Source organism: Spodoptera frugiperda, chromosome 28 (assembly GCF_023101765.2).
Source record: "Spodoptera frugiperda isolate SF20-4 chromosome 28, AGI-APGP_CSIRO_Sfru_2.0, whole genome shotgun sequence".
Lineage (NCBI taxonomy): Eukaryota > Metazoa > Arthropoda > Insecta > Lepidoptera > Noctuidae > Spodoptera > Spodoptera frugiperda.
The window spans coordinates 4,808,879-4,824,764 of NC_064239.1; the positions used below are offsets into that span (position 1 = coordinate 4,808,879).

At 35.6% G+C, this 15,886-nt stretch overlaps 2 protein-coding genes across 3 annotated transcripts in view; one reads left to right on the forward strand and one right to left on the reverse strand.

Moving 5' to 3' along the window:
• LOC118264893 (protein turtle) overlaps positions 1–6,264 on the reverse strand; it is a 58,991-nt gene extending 52,727 nt beyond the window's left edge. Inside the window, exon 1 of the mRNA XM_050706045.1 lies at positions 5,941–6,264. The gene's annotated coding sequence lies outside the window, so the exon portion shown is untranslated. The remainder of the gene's footprint in view (positions 1–5,940) is intronic.
• Positions 6,265–9,530: 3,266 nt separating this feature from the next.
• Positions 9,531–15,124, forward strand: LOC118265616 (polyphosphoinositide phosphatase). 2 transcript variants are annotated; one of them, XM_035578610.2, is made up of 12 exons: positions 9,531–9,778; positions 10,037–10,244; positions 10,476–10,905; positions 11,091–11,411; positions 11,505–11,849; positions 12,094–12,292; positions 12,597–12,730; positions 12,970–13,197; positions 13,455–13,647; positions 14,014–14,171; positions 14,265–14,459; positions 14,696–15,124. In XM_035578610.2, the coding sequence occupies exons 1-12, from the start codon at positions 9,704–9,706 to the stop codon at positions 14,934–14,936; spliced, it is 2,727 nt and encodes a 908-aa protein (XP_035434503.2). In that variant the 5' UTR covers positions 9,531–9,703; the 3' UTR covers positions 14,937–15,124. The 2 variants fall into 2 exon arrangements, with proteins under 2 accessions (XP_035434503.2, XP_035434504.2); XM_035578611.2 differs by having other exon boundaries at positions 11,097–11,411.
• Positions 15,125–15,886: the final 762 nt, after the last annotated feature.

Here is a 15,886-nt window from a genome sequence, read left to right on the forward strand (position 1 = left end):
TAATAATGCTTATGGCGACATTAATAAATTGGCTATTATTGTTTGACAGTAGTTTCGTAAAGTACTTTAAATCGTTTACGTTACGTCATACATTATAACCACAGTGTATGAAACCACGTTAATAATTGCCTACATAGTTAGTTATTCATGACGACAAATTGAATACTTCAAAAATACACCAAGCTACAAGGATTTAAACGAATAGGTACAAAAACCCATCTCGTACTCTAGTTTGTAAATAACTATTTATTCCTCATAGTAAAACCGGTATTGTCTCTAAAATATCGTAATCGTGCGGACCCGACTCTTGCTTGACCGTTTTTTTAGTGGAGAGACGAAGGAACAGGCTAATCGCACTAAACGGTTATTCAAATCTTGTCATTCAAGTTTAAGTTGGTGGGCATAGAAGAATCTCGTAGTTGAGTGGTGCATTGAGAATTCATTGAGTAGTAGGCTAAGTTTAAGTTAGTTAAGCAACCTTTATTCCTGTTCATTGAAATGAGAATAAAGCGGTAGTATACTGTATTGAGATTTATTCATTACTTGTTTATATGTATTATTAGTTTAATTAAAATACAGGGTGTGTTTCTTGCCAATCCGCATTAAACAAGCGTGGTGATTAATGCTCAAACCTTCTCCGTGCGAGAAGAGGCCTTTGGTCAGCAGTGGCCACGTATAGGCTGTTGATGTGATGTGATGTGTGTTACATTACATTGTGTTACATTGCTACGGATATTCTATATATATAATTTACACCCGTAGCAAAGTATGTATTAAGAATGAAATATGATGCGTCCTCTTTAATATTATACCAGAAAAGAAATGCATACAGACGCAGTAGCCTTCGGGAGTTTTGGAATTCGGTTTCCCACTGTGGGATACTCAGACAAAGGGGTGAGCACCGATGCGTGGTGAACAATAATAAATTTTAACATGCGAAAATTATTGAATGACAATTATAATATCAACATTATACTTCTTTGTAATGAGATTTCCTGTGTAAGAATATTTGGTTAAACAACATGGCGAGAGCAGAAGTGCTGCTTAAATAACATTTGCACTTATTTTTTGAGTTAAGTTCTTGTTCGATAACAGCAGTAGAAAAATTACTACATTCTATCTCTATATCTGTCTTCACGAATATGACGAAGTATGTGAAAATCCGTTCAGCAATTAAGGAGGTATTGACAGACAAACATACAAACTGACAAAGAGAAACCACCGTTTTTATTATAGTGGAACGTCATTCAATTTGTCCGTATGTAATCATTGAAGTGTATGTGTGGGTCACAGGGCCACGGTCACTGTTAGACTTTTGTTAAGCCTTTGCGAAACATCATTGCGACTGTCTGGTGGTATTGAAATTAGCTTTATGTCTGGATTTAAATGATTTTTTTCACGTACGAAGTTTATGCTAAGCCCTCTCTTACGTAAAAGGGGGGGGGGGTTAGTCCAGCAGTGAATTCTCACGGTCTGATACGACTTTAGAGTAAATTATTATGTTATCGGCTTACTCACGTAACTGTTTGACGAGGAACTCGACTAGTTTCAAGCCATGCTAGAGGCTCATATTCATGATCAGCATTCCGCGACACACGACGCAGCGATTGTCGCGCTGCTACTGTCGCCGCATTGTGTTTTAATTAATTTAGTATGTCTCACGAAAGTTATAATAAGACTTCAGAGTTATAAGAATAATGTATCATTTAACAACATTAACACATCTTCTATAAACAGGAAACCATAATTAGTTTTTTAGGGGCCAAGGGTCCGAGAGTGGCCTAAACGAACTTAACAATACCCACATCAGGGTCCAAATATATTGCACCTTAACAAAGATATTGTAAAGAGTCAGGTGGATGCTTCCGCTGGTATTCTTATTATTTCGGTTAAGGAATATTTTTTTTAGGTTTTATGCACTTTGCGTCATACCTTGATGTAAAGAAAGTTCGACCACCATAGCACCACATGATGCTGGCAGAATAGTCGACTACTAACTAGAGGAGACTCAATTGTCATCATACAAAAAAACTTTTTGAGGTTTATTCATAACATAATTGTGTATGTATGTTGTACATATATGCACGCCTCTGAGCTATCCCATAATAAAGTAAAAATAGAAAATCTGTTCCTTCATAAAGGCTACATCACTAAAACAATACAAAATTCAGCAATCATACAAGAGACGAAGTATCTTCAAAAGATATTTATTTGAAACGTTAAACGGAGCTAGTTCCTTTTAACAATAACTTGAAATACAAATGCAAGACGACAGATGTTGGCTGGAAAACTTGTGCAAAAATACTTGTGCTGCTTCACAAACAGCTACGTGCCTTTAAATTCTACAAATGCGGATAAAAATATTGGATTTGAATGTTGGATATGGAAATACCGCAAATACTTCGGTGTTTAGACAAGTTTATAGGTTGAATTATGGAATATTAAGTTAGTGTATTGTTTGTTTTATGCTTCAATTGCTTGTGTATTGCGGATGCACGTTCTATAGTTTACTAGCGGATTCCGCGTGGTTTCATCCGCTCTGCTCGGTTCCTATTGATTGTAGCGTGATATTTTAAAGCCTTCCCCGATAAATGGACTATTCAAAATAAAAATGATTATTCAATTTGGACCAGTTCCGAAGTAAAGCGGGATGAAAAAAACTCTTCAGCTTCATACATATAATAGTATAAAATTTTATGAATTTGCAGATCCATCTTACGATACAGTGTGTATTATTATTTCTCATAGTTTCGGATTCGATTGACGTACCTACTAGGTATATCCATGAAAATAATTACGGGGAACGATCAGAAAGTTTGGAATGAGATCAAAGTATTTTGCCGAATCTCCCTATTAAATTGTAGAGGGTAACAGTCCCATGTAAATCCAGCTGAATCTGCATAAGTCTCTGTGGTAGACCCGACTTCAGGGAAAAAGGCTTAGAAAGAATAATTATTGAAAATCAAACCCAAGCTCCAATTACTTTCTCAGTGAAAAAACTAAACTGGAATATGCACACACACACACACCCATAAAAATAAATGCATTTTTCTCAGAATTATTAAGCGACATATTTTTTATTCCTATGAAATTATTTTCAGGAAATAGTGTAAATTTTATAAAACTTTGTTTTATTTTATTCGGTATCGTAGAAATACTAAATGTAGATAAGCTCAATTTTTTATAATGATGTAAAACTGTTATTTATTGAAGGCTCAGTGTAATTATGCAAACGTGCTCGACGCAACTTCCGATGCAACTGTTCCAATGTCCTTCAAATATTTATTTTCTTAACAGTCTTAATTATTTTTTAATACAACCAATGTTTGAACAGCAAACAATTTGTAAGCAATTAGAGCTACCATAAGCCGATCAAATGGAGATTAGTAAATACTTCTTTGTACGAAATTACATAACATTGTATTATGAAGTGAATGGAATTTATCGAAACTGTGGTGTGTATCTATTGCGGTGTTTTGAATATTGGTAAACCTAGTATTACTGCGAAGCTCATGGTTGTTACTCCATGCAGTGGTTTCGTAATAGTTCCGCCGCGGTCATACGGTTACCACGGAAACTGTTCGCAAAATCGAACGATCCCAATAGCATATCGGTTTAACCTAGGTTTAGAAGGTTTAACAACGCTTCCTGTGCATACCGCATCGTATCTCCGACTGTTTAATCTGGATTTAAACTCCCTAACTTAGGCTTTGGATTTGTTTGTTTGAAATTATTGAGAGACATTCTAATACTCTGATATTGATTTTGCTTTTAATCGATGTCAATATTTGCTATTGGCTTCAGTAAATGGTTGACAAATGGCTACGTTTTATTGTATTCCAGATTTACAAAAATCTCTTTATTGGTTTACTTTAACACCAGTAATTAATTTGAGTAATTTTCCTTCCACATTCGGTAATTTCTTTATTAATTACACTTTCCTAGTAAGGTCTTTGTACTGCCACAAATTGAGGCCAGTCAGGCGTGTGGTTACAGGTAAGATATTAATTTCTTTACCGCGTGTTCTACTTACTCTACATGTACAATTTACCATTAAACATTTTCGGTATAACATGACAAGATAAACATACAACACTACAGTTTATTTATTTATACACATTCTAACACGCTACACAGATATGCAATAACATTAAATCTTATTGGGTGAGAACATTAATACCGAACTGTTTGATTAATCCATCCAATTAATGTCAATATTTTCGGTAATAAAAACGCGAACCAGTTCTTGGCGTAATTATTTCGATACTTCTGTATGCACCAGCGTCAGAAGATATATAAACTAATTAAAACCGACACCAAGTCAATTGAAACCAATACGTTTGGACAATTGGCTTTAGATAAAATCAACGTAAATTGATATTCTTTGCGGGAGATGGAACAATGCACTTCGAGCATTTTTATTCTCAAGTCTCAATTGTACCGTGAGAAATTAAGAGCGAAACTGAATAGACCTCCTAGGCTCGGCTGTCGGTAGAAAAGAAAGCGATCCATGGCTATCTTACTTAATCCGTCGTATACCTGCCAGATCAGTGTTCGTTCTGACATCACGGCTCTTTTGCAACTTTAGAACGTCTCGGTACATTGTCCAAAGAATGATTACTGTACATTATTTCAAAGTTGACTGCATCATTAATACTCGATTTTCAACGGCGATTTATTGTTAAAGAATTTACATTTTTACGTATTTATGTTAAGGTTTAAATTATTAGTTTAATGGTTGGCCACAATGTTCGATTCTCGGATTGGTAGGTCAGTGGTGATTACTGGCCCGAAGTCTGGGTTCGTGCCAATTCAATGATAATAGATTCATCCCGAACTGCATAGTATTTGTAATATAAATGGTAAGTAATGGTACTCCGCTGTTCATTAGGTAATAGAAGCGTGAAGCTATTATATTATTATTAGGTATAGTATTTTAATGAACTGTTTTGGTTCGTAACGGTTTTAAACTACTTTTTTATTGATCGAACGAGTTGTAGAGTACAAAAAATTCTGATAATATTTTTAAACACCCATTATTAGGTGCTTTAAATCTTTTAGCCATTTTATATATACATTTATTATTTAAATGTAATTAATTAATAGCGTAAAATGAATTTACTCCTAATAAAATATTTTGATCGTCCTATTTTCAAATAGTAGTTAGCTATTAAAAATTCTTACATATGTTACGATGTAAGTGGGTGTTAGTTGCATCATTTAGTTTAGATTATTGATTAGAAGAGATCGAGGGAGGCAATAGTAAGGTGTGTAGTAACAATAATAAAATATAGGGCGTTGCCTAAAACGTTTCTTATTCTTATAGACTGCTTCACACGCAACGCTATTAAAGATTTCGTATAACATTTCTATAGGCATCTACTGCAACGAGAATGGTGTGAAAAACTGCTCCCATTAATAATTCACACTAAACGATTTATCGTGTAGTTCTAATAGCTGTATTTAATTTAAATATTTCCTATAATGTATGAGTAGTTTTTTATTTTATTTAATAAAATAAGAAATCTTATTGAAAAGTTTAATCTTATTAATAACGTACATGATTAAAGCACCTACTTACTTAAATAATAATGTACTATTTTTTTATTTAGTGTCTCCTTATACTAAAGTTCAAACATTCAATCGTCTAAATACTATACTATCCATTTAAGTTTCATATAAGTTATGCCACAAAAATAGGCTTCACTTAGTTGATACAGTCAAGAAAGCTCCAAGAGTAAATCCATTTAATCTTTGGTAAGTAACTGTACATACTGGAGTACCCACAGGCGCTACATGTTATAGATATAACATGTAATAGAACGATCTTGATGTTTTATTTACTTCAGCACTCCACTTTACTTTATCAAATTAAGTTAACGGCCGCTGCGGTACTTCTTGTGGGACATGGCCCAATATAAATAGAGACAGACGACTTACCTTACTGCTGGGATTGTAATCGTTCGATCCCTATTCTTATATGGGTCTCCGGGGTCCGCAGTAGTTAAAATTGCCGCATTCCACTGTAGTCGGGCGTGAGGCCGGCGCAGCTTCCCGATCTGGACCGGTCGAGCGGCCGGGAGAGCACTGGGCCGGTGGCGATCACATAAACTATTATAGTAACACAGCTGCGAGGGGGACAGTGTGGGAATTCATTGTTATTTCATAGAGTGTGTGTCGTGTGTGAGGCGAGGCGGCAGGCGGCAGGCTGCGAGCGCGCGCACAGGTGCTGCGGCGACGGGGACGCGCACGGGACTGGCGCGCGCGACACCAGCGCCCCCGCGCGCACGCGCGCCGCACCACGCCTGCTCAGCCCGCTCAGCCGCTCCAGGCCCGGAGCCTCATTTACACACATGGACTCACACAATGAATGTTCAATGCAGACCGGTAGGTTATCTAAAAACCCTCGGAATATAAAACGGGATGGTCGCAGCCGTCGCTTGCTGTAATTCGGAGGATAGCGACGTGAATAACGACAGCTTGACCCACTTCCAAATTCACACAAATATTTCAGTGAGCTGGGAGTGGCACTTTGACGTAACAATACGTCTCGTTACATATTATTGTGTATGTTATGTTATGTACTTGCGACAACATATGCACTGGTTCGATCTTTGATCATACTAGAGCCAGTCATGAAGACGGGTCTCTGTAATTTGAGTAAATGTATCTACTACCCGTGTATAAAGTGTGTGTCGTATTTAAGATGTATAACGTATTTTCAGTCATCTTGAGCAAAGAAAAATTTGTTTGAAAAATACTTCACGTTGTAGTAACACGTTGCGCGGTGGTTCGTACTGCTCACGGTTTGCTGAAATGACTATCTGAAATGTTCGCGCGGTTCATTTCGCCTGAATCTTCCTTTTTATCTTAATTAGCGATGCTAATTAATGCGGGAGGATTACAAATACAGCAGACCTCTCTACCTACTTACTGCTGTCTAACTTGGCCGAGTTCCGCTGAAAAAAATATAAAACATTTCTGCAAAAAATAGAAAATAGGTTAAAACCTTGTTTTACGGAAAACCTCTCCAAAAGTGTATTGTGAATAGTTGTTCCCAGGAAAACAGTGGAGATATCTTTGACAACAAAAGTCTTCGTTCGCGTTCCTTCCTCGTTAAAAGACAGATTCTACGACAACAATGGCTCGAGCTATTAAAATCTTAAGACCATTTAAGCTTTAAAATTTTTCAGTTATTAAATTCTCAACATGCTAATGCAGTAGCAAGACCAGTGGCTTTGACAAGAATGAATTTTTCAGTAAAATCTTTTTGAAAAATCCGAATGGAAAAGCTTTTTACTTGTTTAAATTAGTCTCTACTTACTTAGCTACCTATTATATGCTGAAATAGAAAATTACCTATAAAATATCATCGTAAGTTTCACATAACAAATATAATAAATCATGAAAAATAACAACGCAAGTGACACATACACACACAAGTGCAACATCAAGAAGTAAAATTTCTACGTACGAAGAAAAGACATCAACGCGATCGATATCTGTAAAGTCATTATCAATATTTTAATATTTTCAATTTTGCTTATTCTACATATTTAGGATTAATTCGTATTATTCACAAGTAGTTAAAGTTAAATTAAATATATAAAAATCATACTCTGTTTCTTTTTTATTTTTGTTTGTTTATAATTATGCTATATCGATGCCTAGTACCTACTTTTTTAAGGCGTGAAAATCATCCAGTGACTTCTCCCATCTTAAGCGAGGCAAGAGGGAATGTCAGAGGTTGTTTTTAGTCAGTAAGAGACTGACTAAAATCCACCCCGTTCGTATTCCTGCTTTGTGAGCCGGAACCCTGGTAAACCCGACAGATAGTACGCAGCTCCGGACCTAGTACCTACAATTTACACTTTAGATAAATTTTTGAAATAAAACATTTCAGTGATAATAAAATTGTAGCTTAAAATACACGTACATTTGTTTTTCAAATAAATACCAATAAAATGCTCATTAATTAATTGACAAAAAAAATACTTCGTAGCGCCCGGTTCGTAGCCTCGTAGCCGTAACGTAGCATTCTCGTAACTGCATTTTTCTCTTCTCTGGGTTTTTTCGACAATTCTAAACCTTAATAGATGTTACCTGGAAATCAATAAATTATCCTGAAGGACTGTTTTTATCTTCTTCAATTGACTGGAGATGACACGACCACCTTGGTCAGGTTAGATAGAACCTTTATCAGGCTTCTGATCACTGTTAACGACGGTAATGGCTATCAATATATCTTTGTTGGAGATTTAGGATCGATAGTTTTAAGTGCATTATTATAGACGTCTCGGTAGGCTCGCGTGAATTTTGAGCCTGGTCAAAGGCCAGACTCTCATATAATGTGTCTGAGACTTGATAGTATTGTAAAGATATTTAATTTTAAGATGGGAATTAAGTAATTATTTTTTTAACGGGTGCGTTTACAAACATTCAAGTTCACAAACACACATAATGTTATTAGGGATGTAAGTTACCTGTAAGGATTTCAGGATGTAGTACTTGACAGTATACCACGTGCAGTAATTACGTAAGTGACGAATACGTATTACGGGGTTAGTAAATCCTACGCATATTATAAACGCTTAATGAAAACTTTGTATGTTTCTCCTTCGCGTCAAAACGGGTGATGGAATTGAGATGAAATTTGGAGTACGGGTAGATTATGGTCTGAACTAAATCATAGTCTACTTTTAATTCTACTGGAACGCGGACGAAGCCACTGGTAGAAGCTAGTAGGTAATAAAATATCTCGCTTGGAAAGGTTAAGGTGTCGGATTTTATTCGAGAAAATAAAATAAAGGTTTGTTACGAAATTCTGAAATTCAGTTACGAAATTCTCAGTAAAAGCAAAACATTGAAAATAATATAAATAAAAATGTGGGTTAATTATAACTGTGCGGGTTTAGATGTGTCGAAGTACAATTTGTATGTGATACAAATAGTTGTTACGAGTATGAATCGAACTCGATCCATTTTTAATGGGATATGGCGGTCACAAGTGGTTTGCCAGCTTTTTGGGGATTAAGAATTTGAGAATAGTTAGCCGGGGAATGAATTGAGGGGGGGAACTGTAGTGGCAACTCCTTTCAATCCTTGATTATAATCGCCACGGTTGAAAAATGTTACTTCAATTTTATTTCATGGTTGGCTTGAGATGAGCAAAGTCTGAATGGGTGGAATAATAAGGTTTTCGAGTTTTTATAATCATTGCTTACACATGAAATTGATATAAGATATTTAATAACGTTGACCCATCAAAAAAAAAAATAACGGTTAATTACCTTATTAACGGTTTTATATGAATATCTCTGTTCATTATGCTATGTAACATTTTGTCCAATAATCATAAATTACGTTAATCAATATAATAAAATAGGGATCATTAGAACATAAATAAAAACCGTATTTACGTAGATAGTGTCCTCTACAACACTAGTATGATGTCACAGAAGTGACACTTCATGTCATGTCAATGTCAATTTTGTTCGGTTTTGACATTATCGACCCGTCACCAGCTGTTATTATGAATTGTCAGAAATTCAGTATTATTATGTTCTATTTATTGTTTGTTTTTAATTATTAAATTGATATTATCAGTAATATAGAAGCTAAATGAATAAGTATTTACTTTGCACATTGTGTAGTTGTGTTAGTTCGTTTTACAGTGCACTGAATTGAATAAATTGTTCCGAAAATGTCGAAGCAAAACATTATGTTTCATCCTATAATCAGCTCTATCCAACGAATAGCACTTTACGAAACTAAAGCGGTATGTAAAACAACATTTGGTTTTGAAAAATACATATCAGTTTAGTTACAACTCTCTAGTAGCGCATATTCGCTGCGTATTTTTACTAAACAGAACTTTAATATTAGAATAACTTCTTTAAAGATCAATGAGTTTCCTAATATTAATTTAGGGGGTGTATTCACACCTAACATACTTATGCCTTAAAATATGCACTTCAAATTGATGAAAAACCTAGCATTTAATAGACACAACTTCATATTTTTCTATTTATTCCAGAGATTCTATTTGATTGGTTCAAATAACACAGAAACAAGATTTCGCGTCCTCAAAATCGATAGGACAGACCCTCGTGAGCTGATACTGGTTGATGACAAGTTTGAATACAACAAGCAGGAGATACACCAGCTCCTCAACATGATAGGGTTTGGAAACAGGATGGGTAGGACTGGACTCAATAAACTGGTGTCAGCATTTGGGATTGTTGGTGAGTAGTATCAATAGTGAAGATGAATTAATAAAAATCATAAACTTATAGTTAATGAGTGGAAGTACAATTCCTAACATTACATGAACAATTTATAAAATAAAAAATAGCATTAATTCTAATAAGACTTGTGCCACAGAACATTCATACAGTAATTATGTTTTTGATTTTGAAATACTAGTTTCACTTACACAAACCATAAAAATATTCAATTCTTTTCATTGTTTACAGGTTTCATAAGATTCTTAGAAGGTTACTACATAATACTAGTAACTAAGAGAAGAAAAGTCGCTGTTATCGGTTCACACACCATATACAAAATAGAAGACACTGCAACAATATACATTCCAAATGAGAGTAGTAAGCCTCCACACCCAGATGAACAGAGATACTTGAAGATGTTCCTGGCCATAGATCTGTCGACCAACTTCTACTACAGCTATAGCTATGACATCACACACACACTACAAATGAACATGGCACCTCCGAGACAACTCGCTCCAGCGTTGTTCCCTAAACCTGTAACAGCTGCCGTTTACCAGTCCAGGTCAAGTAGCAACCAAGAACCAGAAGACAAATGTGAATGTCACAAATATGATGAAAATGACGAAGATATATTTGAAACTTGGAAGAGTCAATTGGAACAACGGCAAAAGTCTGGGTAAGATTTTGTTAAACATAATACCTACATCTATTGCACCTATTATTGTTTTATAATGACCACTCATTACCAGTTTCGAAAGATCATATATCATACAATGATCACATTGTCTTTAAATACAAAGTTTAAGTTTATTCAAAAAAGACTTAAGTTTATTTAAAAATGGTATCTTTTTTATGTTCCAGCAACAGTCGTCTGAGGCTAGACTTTGGTGTGCGCTCAGTGCCTGAATGGCGGTTTGTATGGAACAGTCATTTGCTGTCAGCAGTACACTCGCATCTCCACCCTGACTGGATCCTGTACATAGTCCATGGTTTTGTAGAACAGAGTAACTTGAATATATTTGGCCGACCCATATACCTCACTCTCATAGCTAGAAGAAGCAACAGATATGCAGGTACGAGGTTCCTCAAAAGAGGTGCAAACATGCATGGAGATGTTGCTAATGAGGTTGAGACTGAACAAATTGTTCATGATTCTATGGTATCATCATTTGCTGCAGGCAGGTAAGAAATAGTTAGAATCCTTTAACAATTAATTAGACAGTATTTATGAACTAAAATGCTGTAACTAATCTCTGTAACCAACTTCCATTTCAGATTCAGTTCCTTTGTCCAGATGAGAGGTTCCATACCAAGTTATTGGTCTCAAGATGTTTCAAAAATGGTACCAAAGCCACAGATTGCAATAGACTTGAGTGATCCATTTGCTGAAATACCTGGGAAGCATTTGAACAATTTAATGAGAAGATATGGCTCTCCAATTATGTTTTTGAATTTAGTTAAGAAGAGAGAAAAGAAGAAACATGAATCTTTGTTGACTGATGTGATAAGTAATGGGATAAAGTATTTGAATCAGTTCCTGCCTCCTGAACATGCTGTACAGTACTATCACTTGGATATGGCGCGAACAAATAAAAGATCTGATGCTAAAGTCTTGGACAAGTATGAACAATATTTAACCTTTTAAACAGTTACAAATAGTAGTGGTTGCTGTATGAAAGTGACCATTATAGGTCAAGTGACCTATGTTAGTGGAGGATTTGCCTTCAACAGTTTTCTGATGGCAGTTAAAGGCACTACAATTAAGAATTGTAGTGGTCCTGCTGTACTTGAAAGTTTAACCATTATAACTTAAATAAAGTCTTCTTTTAAATCAAACTTTTAACTAAATATTTTTATTTTACAGATTGTCTGCCATTGCTCGTACTGTAGTTCGTAAGACTGGTATATTTCTAAGTTCTAACTGGTACGGCGAAGTGACAGGAGTGCCTGGCCACCAAGGCGGCAAGTTGCAGACTGGGCTAGTGCGCGTCAACTGTGTGGACTGCCTGGACAGAACTAATACTGCACAATTCGCTATTGGAAAATGTGTGTTAGCGCATCAGGTAAAGCAACTAAATAGCTAAAAAACGATAAATTATTAGTTTTATCACTCATTTCCAATGTAACACCCATTTTTCAATTTCTTTTATACGCCCTATTTAACTTTCTTATCGCCATACCCTAAGAACTCTCTGGACATCGAGCTATTATTGAAAAATTCTTTAAAAAATCTGAGTATCCCTTCGCCCGACCCGAGAATCATACCAGAGACCCCTTGCTCAGCAGGCATTTTTTCAACTACACGACTGACAAGTATAAAGACAATCAAACAACATACTTATTAAATTTAAAACATTTAATTTCCAGTTATATGCCTTGGGACTTATAGGAGAACCTAACATAGAATTCGATTCAGACTGCGCCCGGCTTCTTGAAGGACTATACGAAGACCACGGCGATACTCTAGCTTTGCAATACGGAGGGTCGCAATTAGTACACAGGTATGTCGAATTTACAGCATTTTAGGTAATTTTTCCATACTATTATTATTATTTTCAATGTATTTTTTTGGTTGACCAATCTGCTGCAATATTTCTTAATACTAAGTTTTCAACCAATGTGTTTACAGGATTTTCAGCTTTAAAGCCTTGGAATAAAGTTGTTAATCGATCGACTTTTGTAGTATTTTGCTGTAGTGCTAGTTTTACTATTTTGTTTATAAATAATTTTTGTGTTACAGAATAAAAACTTATCGTAAGACTGCGCCATGGTCGTCACACGGTAACGATATAATGCAGACTTTAAGTAGATACTACTCCAACACGTTCTCTGACGCTGAGAAACAAAATACAATGAATTTGTTCCTTGGGCTGTTCATACCAGACCCGTCCCGACCACCAATTTGGGAGTACCAGACTGATTACTATCTACACCATCCAGAAGCAATGGTGTATATTCCTAGGAACAGGTAGAATACATTTTAAAAGTATTTTTTCTTACCTTTGTAATGGTATTGCATGAATTACTTTTTTTATTAGAACTGAATGATTGCATGTTTTCGTACTCTCCAGTCACTAAACAGACAAATAGGGATTGGCGCTACATAAACGCCATCTGGTGAACACAACAACGTTAGCCCTCATTGTATTTTCAACTTTTTTCTTAAACTAATTAAGTCAACATTTAAAGCGCAGTTTTCATCAAATAATGTATGTTTCTAAACAGTTCCTTAACAAAATGGTGGGATGATGACGTGGTCCGGCACTTGCCTCTGCCGTGCAACGAGATGAGGAAGCTGTGTTGTGAGATCATTGGCATGCAGGGCGATAGTAGCAACACTATTGAGATGGTCGACGCTTACAACGATTATAACAGGCCCTTCGAATATACCGTGCTCATGGAGTGTTTTGAATTCAAGGTAAGTAAAAACAACTTTAAAGACAGTCCCATTCAGGTTAAAAATTGCATCCGTCTTGTGGATCAAATACATGCATACATTACCTTACGCCTGTCTCTCATGGAGCTACTCCTGCAGAGCCAATGGAACACTAATTGCTATGATTCTTACACACCGCTTTTCCTTCGTTAACAGTTCTTGAATTTAATTATTTCTGAAGTTACAACAACATCACTAACTATGAAATCGCTGCGTCACCTAAAACAAAATCCTGTGGATCGATTAAATCTCCTATCTGACTTTCATAGCTTTAGAAATAATTATAAATAAATGTTGACAATTGATTACCTATTTTATTAAATTATTTATATGAATCCGAATTTGCAGATGTTCCACACACTCCGAGACCTGGCCCCGACGTTTTCAGAGAGTTTCAGTCCGTTCATAGTGCGCGGCCGGTCCGGCGTGGGGCCGACTAAGGGGCCCACATCCAAGAACCCGGTCATCAGTGGCCGATCCAGCACCACTTCTAATAATTCTAGCGAGTATGTATACTATTACTATGTAAGAAAACATTTTCTACTGCCACAATCTATTTTGAATTTAAACATGGAATAACTATTAAAAATCTTTCCCAGCTCCAATGGGGATTCATCAACTGATGATGACTTGACGAACTCGACTCCAAGCGCCCGGTTCTCAGTGCCATCACCACTCACAATGGTGGCGAAGATATTAAAAGCCAAAGAAGTTGAAGAAACACCAATGTTCCCCGCCATCAAACGAATTAACAGGATCGCATTAAAGGAGCCCAGTAAACGAGATAGGGTCATGTAAGTTATTATTAGGACCCCGTACTCAGAATCACTTAATGGTAACTAAACCCCGCCTTTAGCAATTGTTTCTGTTACAAAATTGTTACTAAAGAATAGTTTAAGTAATCATTAAATGTCTCTGAGTACAGCTATATTCCATTAAAATGTTACAGTTACTTGTTACAGAACAGTATTTTTGTCAATAAAATAACAGTCTGACATACAATATTTATTAACATTTCTTGACATTTCAGGTACAACCGGTACGTGAATTTCGAACGTCGTTCCAATCCCCGCTACAAGTCAGACATCCACATAGTGATGACCGTCAATAGTGCGTTTACTATCGACAGTTCTGTGGACGTTATTCCGCCGACCGTGTCCAAAGCATCACGCGAAATATATCGCGAATATGTCCAAAGAGGTTCCGGAAACGTTAAAGTGAATATAAATTCTATGACATGTTACCAGAAATATGTTAATTTCAGTCTATAACTTTAGTATTTCAGTTTTCACGAATTTGTTATAAATAATGATGTATGCAACTGTTATTATACATATTATTTCGATAATTTAAAAATAAGTGTAAGCTTTACAAGATTCTTATCCAATTTATACATAAATAATCTAAAATGTTTAAATAAAATTAAAATAAAATGGACAAAATTAAAATGTTATCTAAAGACAGTGATTTTTAATTCTATGTACGCCATTTGCTAAATGTTCTGTCAGTAGGACAAGACCTAGCTGCAGGCAACCTAACGTTACTGGTTACCGCTCGAAGTTCCGGCTCTTAACAGGTTTAGAAGCAGGATTGTTTGTAGTCAAGGCGGGACAATATCCGAAAAAGTTAAGTAAGTAATATAGAGGGAAGTATATCCCACTCAGTCCTAGTAAAGACAGTACAAACAGGAGATCATTGGCCATACACTCTGCCTAATATTATGCACAAGTAAAAAATTGTAAATACGTTATAAGCGCTCAGAAAGTAGCACATTAAAATAGTAGATTTCCGCTAGATGGAAAATAGAGAAGGGCGTGGTTTGTATCGTTCCGCTGTAGAAGGATTCTCCTTCTACGCGTTAAGAGTTACGCATTATGTTTAATGGAAATCCAGTAGTCCTATCCTAGTCCTTCAAATAATTTATAAAAATTTAAATAATCTATAAATTCTACTATTGTGGTGACGTTGGCAACTCCTGTTTCTAAAATAGGAATTTTAACGTATAATTGATATTTTGGTTAATAATCTACCTCTGTTCCAAAATTAATCTCGATCCTTCAACTGTTTTGACTTAAAGAGTAACAAACAAACAAACCTACAAACTTTCACATTTATAAAATATTAGTATGTAGAATTTAAGCAAATCCTTAAGTGAAGTCCATGCTTAAAAATACGAGTCGGGAATTAACTTTTTTTTTAAATATTGTATGGTTTGACAGTT

Excerpts from the sequence above, each read along its gene's own strand:
- LOC118265616 (XM_035578610.2), top strand. The coding sequence starts at position 9,704 with ATGTCGAAGCAAAACATTATGTTTCATCCTATAATCAGCTCTATCCAA. Across the intron at positions 11,850-12,093 it reads GATGCTAAAGTCTTGGACAA|ATTGTCTGCCATTGCTCGTA; the intron begins GTATGAACAATA and ends TTTATTTTACAG. Across the intron at positions 12,731-12,969 it reads GGGTCGCAATTAGTACACAG|AATAAAAACTTATCGTAAGA; the intron begins GTATGTCGAATT and ends TTTGTGTTACAG.